General features: G+C 35.0%; 1 protein-coding gene across 1 annotated transcript; it reads left to right on the forward strand.

The window, feature by feature from the left end:
- The first annotated feature begins 9,610 nt into the window (after nt 1-9,610).
- On the forward strand, nt 9,611-10,199 carry LOC137400845 (uncharacterized). Its single transcript, XM_068087188.1, has 2 exons — nt 9,611-9,796; nt 10,074-10,199. Exons 1-2 carry the CDS (start codon nt 9,611-9,613, stop codon nt 10,197-10,199), a joined length of 312 nt encoding a protein of 103 aa, XP_067943289.1.
- Nucleotides 10,200-11,192: the final 993 nt, after the last annotated feature.

The raw sequence follows: 11,192 nt of genomic DNA on the forward strand, positions 1-11,192 counted from the left end.
AAAATCTTTGTCTGCTAGCTATATAATTTACACAAATACACTATGGATTAACCTGCTTTACCTAAACGAGACAAAAATTTGTAAACTATCATGATCAGATGAACTTCAGCAACAATAAGTTTTAGGCTATATTTCCAACTTTTTTTCAGAGATTACATAGAAAGATACAATGATTGTTACAAAAAACTGAAATCAAGAGCTACCCTAAAAGGAAAGACAACTCTTGTTTCCAACAGTTAGAACATAGTATTACTTTAGCTAGCGTGTTACTCTAGCATCAACACTTTATTCAGTTGTTACACAAATTGTGTAAATACAATTTTACATGCACTCTTTGATTTTACACAAAACAGTAGAACCTATTCAGTTCTATTGGATACAATGCAATCAGTTGTATATATGTATATATATATATATATATATATATATATATATATATATATATATATCTCTATAACCACTGGCACATTGCCAACCTTTTTAGGATCTTCTTCATTTTAAACTGATCACTCTGCTGAAATCTTTATGTTTGAAAGTTTGCAAACAACCAATACACATCAAAAAATCACTAAAAAGTATAACATTCATTTATAAACAACTAGGATTTGCTCAATACATAAATAATCTAAAACTTTCAATACCTTTTGCTCTATCCCTAAGCTAAGGATTGTCAATATAATATAAGTAAACATAATCTTGCCTCATGAAGCAATCTGTGTTGGTAACAAGTATTAGCTTAATATATTTGGACTGAAAACATTGCCAACCCACAGTAACGTGTACTATCTAGTAGTGATTGTTCAACTCTAGCATACCCAAAGCTCTGTAGGCCTGATACAGCCACATGGATACCACTTTTTCTTCTGCTAATCACCGAGTCATTCAAAAACACTTCTTTGGTCTTTTTATATTCACCATCACCATTGGTCACTTGACATGAATATTTTCCACCTTCAGTCACTTTGATTTGCGCTTCTGAAGTCGCGTTACTTATCTTAAGTATCTAAAGAAATAAGTATAATAGGGAATAAGTACCATAACAAAAAAGTACCATAAGGAATAAATAAGCTAATGGATAAACATGATAAGTAATAAAAGCGATTAGAAATAGATACAAACTTGTAAACATTAAAAACAAAATTCAACTTCTTGTTTTTGATTCTAATCATAGTTTAAACTTGATTAAATAGAACAGTTGAGGCTTAACAGTACAGAAACCCCCAACCTGCAAACAACAAGTTAGCCTCAACCTGCAAACAGCAAGTTAGGGCTCAATTCTCAAAAAAGGCCACTGGTGAAGACAAAACTGAATTAAATGGATGTGTGGTGACTTTAAGCCACAACCAGTTTACATGAGCTGATTTGCATCCTCTGCCAAAACTAGAGATTTTTTAACACAGAAAACATTATAAGTAGGTAGTTACTTTTCAGGATCTTAATCATCATTAGCTAATGCTTAATTTCAAAAACAGCTAGATAAAGATATCAAGCGGCTCTGTGTTATCAACACTTTTTTTAGTGTGCCCAGACACAAAAATGTATGGTTAGATTGAGCATCCTTTTTAGCTCAATATTAGCATTGAATAGACCCAGTTGATCTAGTTATATCTTATCTTGATTTGTTGATCTTGAAACTTCCAAGTGATGTTTTCTATCTCAATGACTTTAGCATTATTGTAAGACAATAGATGAACGTTTGGCAAATCTTTATTGTTTTGTACCTAAACTACAAAAATATTGATTGATGAAATGCAAAGTTTTGCATAACTCGGTGACATATCTAGATTAAATTATAGACAAATTAGGCAAGTGGCCTAGTGTGAATCAGCTACAGCAGCACTGAAAAAGCTGTTTATCTTTTATGGTTTAAAACAACTATGTCTAAAAACTTATTTCCACCTGAGTTCCTATTAAAATAATTACATCTCAAAGAGGGTTGATAAAGCAGGTCTATTATAAATCTTTCTCAAAGATGAAACTCAATTGGAATAGGCAGAAAAAAGTAAAGATACATTCCTAGCTCCTGATTTAATGCACTATTACTAGTGAGAAAACCTTGTACTTGCTACCGATGTCTTCTCATATGTTATTGATGTTGTTTTATTACAGCTTGATGGCAATGATATAATTTTAATTTTTCATGGGTCTACAATTCTTAACTAAACTTAAAAGATGTATTCACAAGCTCACCATTCACATGAGTTACAAATGTGTTACAAATATATCTACTATAGTGGCCCTCATTCTCATTTGACATTGTTTCAATATCTGATAGGTTTTCCAAAATATACATGTGAATCTAGAGGTAGAAGTTCTAGAACAAGTTAACAGAGTCATTTTCATTAACCCTATCAGTAAATTTTTTCCAGCGCTGATTGAGACCATCATACTCATCAGAGAAACTTCTATACACCTATGCACCTGCACCCTGATTATGCTCCTCAGTGTACAAATTTGTGGCTAGCTGTTTGCATTCATTGGTGATATGTTAGATGCTCCTTGCTGCATTTCCACACAACCTGTTTCTTAGATTATTTTTATTGTGATAGATCTGCGTTTAAAGCTGTTTCGTTGGTAGTACTATCATTGCACTAGCAATATTGTGTTGGCGGTTAGGTCACCTTTGCTAAGCAACGTATAAAGCTGGTGAAAGTTACCAACCTTAGATAAATGTTGGTAGGCACCACCGTAGAGAGGTTCGGTACGCCAGTTAGTTTTCTCACCATCAGGGTGTGATCCTATCATCACACCAATCGAGTAAAATTCATGCAACAACTTATCTATTACGGTCATAGGGGATGCATAGATTATCATGCTCTGTTCTTTTTGCAATGTCTGCTCTGCACTTTGGAGCCTCTGTTTCCATCATTTTACCAAGTTTAAAGCTAGCAGTACGTAACTTCAAGTAAAGTGCTCTAAGTATGGTTATCGGCTTGCAAATTACTACATCAGTTTTTGATGGCTTCCTAATCTACCTTATTATGGCTCACTGAGTTTCATATCACCGGCAGCCATTGGTTTTTATTGCTGTGACTTCATTCCTGGTATCGAGGCAGCTTCGTAAGACCTGCTGAACTGGCTCCTTATATTTGGAAATGAGCTTGTAAAGCACTTTGGTTTTATAGTTGACGATGCTTTGCATGATCTTTAAGTACTTGTAACTTTCTTCTATTTACTTGATGATACTACTAAATATTTCCCAACTATTTGTAAGCATAGTATGGTCTTTTGAAAGATTAGTTTTTCACACTTTTTAAAAACTGAAGGTCATTTCGATATGCTTGCTGTAGACTGGAGTAAGGTGTATTAGCAAACCAAGGTATCTTTCCTTCTTTGCATACCACTTGATGCCATACATATAGAAGAAGTGGTTCATTTTAGTGCCACCCTCAAGCTAGTGTCCATGTTGACCCTCCTCTAGCATATTGTTAAAAGTGTTTACGCATATGCGGATGAGCATCAGTGATAGAGACTCGCATTGATCGATGCCATCCTTGATTTTGACACTCACAAGTTTCTTGCGATTAGCATCCAATTTCGTTTTCTAGGGTGTCCTTGACATTTTAATGAATGCGTCAAAAAAAGAGTAAACGTTATACAACCTTAGGCACTGAAAGATTCAACTATGGAGAATTATAGGCCTCTTTTAGTCAATCCAAGTCACAGCAGATTTTGTATGCCTTTTCCTGTTGCCTTGACAAACCATCTAATCCCCCAAGAACTGATGTTAGGCTTTTCGTGTTTTGTGTACAATTTTTTGATCAACACTGGTCATATCCTGGCTCATGTATTTTTTTAGCCTGTCTGCAGTCATTATTGAAGACAGTTTCAGGTGGTGGACAAGCATATTATTGGTCTTTAATTCTCAGAAATCAAACAGTGTTATGGGTCTTCCAACACGAGTATACCCGTACTCTTGAAAGTCTTTTATAATTAATTATACAATTCTACATGTAGCTGTAAATGTAGTATCATAGTTAAGCTTACTTGTAAAATAATACATGTACATATAGTGGTAGTACCAACTTGATATAATTGAATCAAAAAACCATTTTTCATAATATATGCTTATTCCAGGAATATTTCTATTAGTATTTGCCTAAACATCTAAGTGAAGATATTTATAGTAAAAAATCCATTCAATTTAATCAAGAACAAAATTATGGGGCCATTGATTTTTTCATACATTCCAAGACCTTATCAGTAAATTTATTTTTCGGAAAGCTGTGATTTTTTAATTTAGTTGAAAGTGTACATATTGTAGTTATGCTTTTGGGAGGAAAAATATACAACTGTAATAAAACTTTCATTTTTTGCATTAAGTAAACATACTGTGGTTTTGAATATAATTCTTAGTATAGAAGGAGGATTTGTCCCATCATGTTCACAAACCAGTGCTGGATAACCATCTTCATCAGTTGAGACATACAGCCGCACTTTGTTTGCACCATCTACAGAAATATCAGCTGTATCCACTATTAGTTAGGTAAAATGATAAAAAGCAAAGCACAGTAAGAGCAGACAATAACCTTTGATATATTACTTAATAGCTTGGCACAGTCTGATGTTTCAAAACAATGGAATGAAAATTTCCAAAGTACATGTGAATAAAATCAGAAATGCTTATAGCTACCAGTGCTTGCACTAGAAATTCCACTGTCATACAGTCCACGACCAAAGTGATAATGGAAAAAAAGGTACTGTTGGTTGCTGAAAAAGTAGTTCTCAGCAGGAATTGACAAAGTATAGTGTAAATGAGACTTGTTTGAGATAAAAATGTTCTAGGAATAGCTTGAAAAGCTTGGTTTAATACAAGAATAAATCACACCTAATCAAGCAAACAATCACACCTAATCTACTACTGTCTCAAACCTGCTTTACAACGATAAAAAAACAATTAATTTAAGCTGTAGGCCTAACCTACTGTAATGTAGGTAATTTAACAACAACCATAAAGAAATAATTATGTTTATTATAACTCAAACATGCAAAAGTAGAAATAAAATAGCAAGCTACTGGGTACTATACACAGTTTGAAAGTTGGTTGCGTTGAATGTAGAATGGTTTTGATAGCGATTTTTAACAGAAAGCAAGTATTAGCCAGCCAATAGGAGAAATGCAATATTAGAAGTAAAATGCACTTACATGTATATTATTAGAATAACCAATATTATTAGTATAGTAATACAGTAATAATAGAAAACCAATGAACAATTTTGTTTACATTTAAAAGCGTCATAGCTAACAATATCAAGAAGTATCAAAAAGAATATCCAAACTTAGTAATAGTAATACAGTAATAATAGAAAACCAATGCACAATTTTGCAGCGATCTTTAACAGAAAGCAAGTACAGGTATGAGCGTTCACGCGTCTGAAAGTTTTCTGCAAACTGGAGCAAAATAAAAAAAGGTTCTCATCATAAAAGGGCGTTGTAGTTCAGCCCTAGATTGTACATAAGTTGTAAAGAATTTCGGCTAACGTTTTTAAATAATGAAGCCTTCGGTGATTAGACAAAAACAAGCTGATAAACTGTGTACTACAATTTCGTACCTATAAATCGGTCAACGCCTCAAACGGTCTACGTTTGTTACAAAAACCTTCAAATAAATTCGATTACAAGTAAACAATGCCGTAGGCTGGTGAAATGTCTACGTTATTTTTTCGCAAAATGCGCACGACTTGATCGTTATATTCTCTGTTGACCGCCATTTCAATTTCCGGTCTTAACTTTTATTAAACCACGCTTTACAAGCATTTTGTGGCAATTTTTGTCTAAATTAATCTGTTTATTTGTGTATAATTCGATCAGATGGGTGAGTTTTAAGATAATACCGATGGTTTACAAAGACTTGGTAACATAGTTAAATAGGTTTAAATGTGTTTCGTATCGTTATTTTACTTTAACCACTTTACAAAATGATGCTTAAATTTGTTGATGAAATTTCTAGACAAGGGTTCGTCTCATTGTTGATGCATAATTTTCGTAAGTTGTGTGCACATGCATTTATCATAAAAACTCCCACACTTCGCTCTACTCGTTTGGTCGTGGGAATAGTATAAAAGCACTTTCTAAACCTAACTAGTATTATAGTTTGTGGATTGACGAAATACAATTGATACTAAATTTTTATATAATGATAATATACCAAAGTGCTGCACTGGGCTGAAAATCATATCATGTTTTATCAGGCGCTGTAGCAGAGTGATGATTGTGTAAACCTTTTAATAATTGTGTATCTTTAGAAGGTTTCAAGCAAAAACAAATAAATTGAAATGTTTTAACAAAATTAAGTCTGCAGATGAAGTACCAGAAAACCAAAACCTATACGCGTGCAGGAGCGCAACGATGTTGGTCAATGAGGCAATTTTTATGGCACAACGATAGCGAATGACGCGGGTGTTCACTTCCGAACAGTGACACTGAATCACGGCAGCATTAGAGCGACGAAACCGTTTCCATGATGGCTTTTTAGTACCACATAGGGGTGCGTTGCTACGTTTTTGTTGCATAGGGACTTACATGTAGTAAACGTTTATTAATTACTAACTTCTAAAAATCTGTCATGCCAATAAAAGCGTTTTCATCAATATTTGAAACAGAACTTTGTAATTTTAATGCCGCTAAAATTGTGTTACTGCTACATGTGTTACACTTGAAAAGGCTACTGATTTGTTTAAAAACAGTTCATTTGAAGATATGTTTGGCCAAAGTAGGCTCTTTAGGCTTGCCACAACTTCTATCAATTTAGGCATCAATAAAGTTTTCTATTGCTAAATTCGGTATACATACAGCGCAGGTTAAGTCTTTTGATGGGATAATCAATTGAGTCATCTTCTTTTATATCATAAATCTCTGTCTTATTACGGATGTCACATATCATGTTCTTTCCGTGCAACAGCCGGTGTACTCTGTTTTGATCTTGTCTGTCTATAAAATGAAAATAGATGTCACACGCAATTTTCGTGATCTACTGATATATATCGATGCTGATTTTTGAAATCAAGCTCAACCGTCAAAGTATTAGTAGGTACAACATTGCAACCATCAAATGAAAATCTGAGTCTGATAGAACTATGAAAAAGGCGCTAATTGATTGACATTGGCTTACTTTGTAGCTTTTCAGTGGTAAAGAACTGTAATACATACTGTACTATTTCTTAATGGGCTCAAGTAATGATTTGCGGTGAAAGATTTGTGAGGCCAAAGTTAGGTGTTGGCCTCAAAAATTTTCCAACACCCAGCTTTGGCCCCAAAAACTAGGTGCTGGAAAATTTCGGAAAATTTGGTGCATCCTCAGCTAGAAAGATTTTAGATGCACTTATCACGAGATACAGGTTTTCTGAATTTAAGAAATGTCATTTGAGTTTACGCTTGAGAGTTCCTATCTAGCTCAGATGTATTTTACCTACTAGCAGCATTTAAAGAAGGAATAGTACTTGCCAATTATTCAAAAAGAAATCGACTCGCCTTAACTCGATACCTTTGGTGGCTCTAGACAACTAGTGGAGAACCTCTAAAATTAATCCTAACACAAAAATACCCAGTTTACTCTGCTGTAATTTAGTATGTAAACAAATTCATAAGAAATTTTGAATGAAAATATTCTTATTAAATTGTACGAATCAATATTGATTATGGCACAGTAGTAAAGTTTTTTTTAAGTACTTGTCAAAGGAGACCGCTTTTCCTGATTCAGGAAACACTATTTGAAACTAGCTAAAGAATAGTAATGGTAGTCTGAGTCACCATTACCACTAGGAGTTGGGGAATTAAGGAGTGGGAATAGTTACACATTTATGAGGAAATTCCACTCAGCTAAATCGTTATATGAAGCCTTTACTTTTCTCACAATAGCACTGTAGCCAACTGACTATGTAGCCATATTCCTCATTTGATTGAAGACTAAAGTAGTATTACGCTAATGATCATAATCTAGAATGATTGTAAAAGACAGCTTTAGTTGAAGCATGTGTAATAAATCAATAGATTAAAAAACATGATCTGACTTAAAAATCTGGTCACGCCTCGCTGTTGGCCTTCTTTGACAAACCAGCTTGTGCACCTGTATTTCTGATATACTCGGACACCTGCTACGGTACTGATACCTACTACAGTGCCGTAGCAGGTGCTCTGCTACAGTACTATAGTAGGTCCTCTGCTCTGCTGCTCGGATTGCAGTTTTCTGCCTTTTGCTTTTATTGCTGTAGTCTGCTGTTGTGATGTCCTTAAATTTTTGTAATAAAAAATGGTTTGAAAGCCCCTAAGAAGCTCTCTCCTGTGTGTAATGTGTTTGATTATAGGAGAAAGTGATGGATTTCTTTTAAGAAATCCGCCAAATCCAAATGGATCAATATTGAAGCCAGATGTTTTAGTTAACAAATGTCAGGCAGCTGTACTGCTTAATCATGCAGATCATGAGATTACTAATATATTTAGTCAGTCTGAGTATGAAATTGGCCAAAGCAAAGATGTACTAACTGATTTATTGGAAAAACCCGAGGAGTACTGTAACATTGAACGCAATAGGCGTTATGAATGGCATGAGCTTTGTTCGATGAATCAAACTGATGATGAGTCTATTGATATGTTTGTCAAACAAAAAAAAGCGTACGCTGCCAACTGTGAATTTAGTACACTGCGTAATCAAATGCTATTATGTTGTAATGTGTTTGGAAAAGCTGATGGCAAACTAAAAAAAAATTCTTTAGAGACCTGGCCATTATTGTGCAAAATTCTTTGGATGACATATGTACTGTAAAAATCACACAGCAGCCTATGACTAGATTAGCTTCTGGTGACACATCTCTAAGGGCTGTGTAAAACGAGCCCTTGAATCTTGTGTCAACTCTATTCAGTGTGAATGTAAATACTGTGGATACAGCCATACTAAAGGCTTTATTTTGGCCTATGAAAGAACCTGTAATAACTATGAAGTGAAGAATCACTTTGGAAATGTATGCATCAAACTCAAGAACAACCCTGAGAAACAAAGGAACAATTGGTTTGTGAGTTCAGTAGATGATGTTTTAAGCAAATAGAATCTTGTCTGCTAAATACGGGATTTTACCAATGAACCTGATCTACAAGCAAGAAGTCATTGAGGTTTCATTAAAAAATGATTTGGGAACAAAAAAGACAGTATCAATTTGGACAAACTGCTTTAATACTGTATGGGTACAGCCTGTTTGAAAATCAATAATGTTGGTGAAGTACAGTCCAAGTGTGAACTTGGATACCCAATGTTCACACTTGGGTGCCCAAGTGTGGATCACAACAGTATAAGCCATGAAGTACACTTTGGAGCAGTTGATGAAAACCTATTCCCTATTTTAGGCCTGAAATCTCCTGAGCTGTTTGGATCTATCTGCTGTGTAGATAAGGTGAAATGTGATGTTTCAATTTTGGAACAGTTTTCTGATGCCCTTAGTGGCATTGGATGTTTAGAAGGTAAACATGAGATATGCATTAGTGAAAAAGTGGAGTCTGTTGTGAATCATCTTCAGTGGATAACTCGGAACATGCTGGATGGAGTGAAAAAGAAGCTGGACAGTATAGAAAATTTTAGAGTAAATTCAAAATTAAAAAAACTTAAAACCAGATCAGTAGCATGGTATGCATCGACAAAAAATATAAGTCAGTGCAGATATGCTGGGATTTAAAAGTTCTCATCAGAGCTGTAAAGTGTGAGCACCAAAGAATACCAACACTGGAGGACATTGCTTCTCAGTTCAACGAAATACAGCACTACACCATTATGGACATGAAACTTGGATATTGGGATGTGACACTTGCTGTATAAATAAAGGTACTCACATGGGTTGAAGCAAAAACAAAGGAGAGCAATTTGTCTTTCCAATTCCTTATATCCCACCCAATACTGCCTAATACTACTAAAGCTATTAGCTTCATCCACTAGCTTTATCTACTCATCGTAATTGCTGCGATCACCCGCAACTACTGAACTCAGGCGCCAATATAGCCTGAGCCCTAAAAATCCCATAATACAACAATACACACAGAAGGGAGTAGTAGTCAACTGACTACTTTCGACATCCCGTATTTTTTGACAGGGCTTCATGCGTACTCCATTCAGTGCTAAGGTATTTGAGAAAATGTTTGAACAGATATCTGGAGTCTTACTGAGTGTTTCAGCATATTTTGATGACTTTATTGTAGCTGGAAAGACACAACAATAGGGCAATAATAATCTCTGAAAATTATTTTTAAAAAGCTAAAGCTACCAATGGAAAGTTCAATTGCAAAGAAATCTAATTCAATTGGTCTAGCATGCGATTTCTGGAACATGATGTATTGAATGATAGTTTAGAACGCAATTCCAAGAGGGTGACTACAATCAATGCCAAGCTAGACCCTAATAGTCGAAAATGAATATTGGTTGGTTGGGTAGACACTAAATGATACCCTCATTGTTCTCAGCGCTTGCATATCTAACATTTTGAGCTGCATAGAACCACTGAGAATAATATTGAGAACTGAAAATTGATGGACCTGGTCAACAAATCTATAGAAAAGCTTCCAATTTATTAAATGCCTACCCAAGTCTGAACCAGAATTGCAGTATGCTGATGTCACTGAGGATGTTCACTTGCCAGTCGATGCCTCAAAGAGCGGTTTTAAAACTATGTTAAGGCAAAAAGGTAAACCTGTAGCCTATGAAACAAAAGCTTAGCTGAGACATAAATCAGTTACCCCCGAACCGATGCAGAACTGCTTGCCGTACGCTACCTTATTGGATATACAGATGCGAGGTGTGCTTACAGACTGATCACAAACCTCTGATCTCTATAATTAATGAACGTTTTCATAAAGTAAAGAAGGTAATTCAGAGATTACTACTGAGGCTTCAGCGTTACAAGATATTTGAGCTTACCTATATTCCAAGAAAGTAGGCTACCTTTATATTTTCAACACGCTGACCTGGGTTTATCTCTAAAAAATTAACAGCGTTCAAGCCGTCTTTTAGAATGAAATTGTTTTGGTTCACAGCTTGGAAGCCAATGCCATTGCAATTGACATACTGAGACATGCTTATTTTGAAGATAATATACTGCTACTGTTGAGAAATGCCCTAAAGCTTGGCTGGACTGGCTCGTGCAAAGTCAGGCTTTGACAATTCTACCCCCCTATTAGAGCGTAAGCCCTGATTTATGAGCTGGATGGTTTTCTCT

Source organism: Watersipora subatra, chromosome 7 (assembly GCF_963576615.1).
Source record: "Watersipora subatra chromosome 7, tzWatSuba1.1, whole genome shotgun sequence".
In the NCBI taxonomy this organism is placed as follows: domain Eukaryota; kingdom Metazoa; phylum Bryozoa; class Gymnolaemata; order Cheilostomatida; family Watersiporidae; genus Watersipora; species Watersipora subatra.

What these genes read in the sequence shown, in the direction of transcription:
- LOC137400845 (XM_068087188.1), top strand. Translation starts at nt 9,611, where the DNA reads ATGGTATGCATCGACAAAAAATATAAGTCAGTGCAGATATGCTGGGAT. An exon ending in ATTGGGATGTGACACTTGCT is followed by an intron (nt 9,797 to 10,073) that starts GTATAAATAAAG and finishes ATTTTTTGACAG; the next exon opens with GGCTTCATGCGTACTCCATT.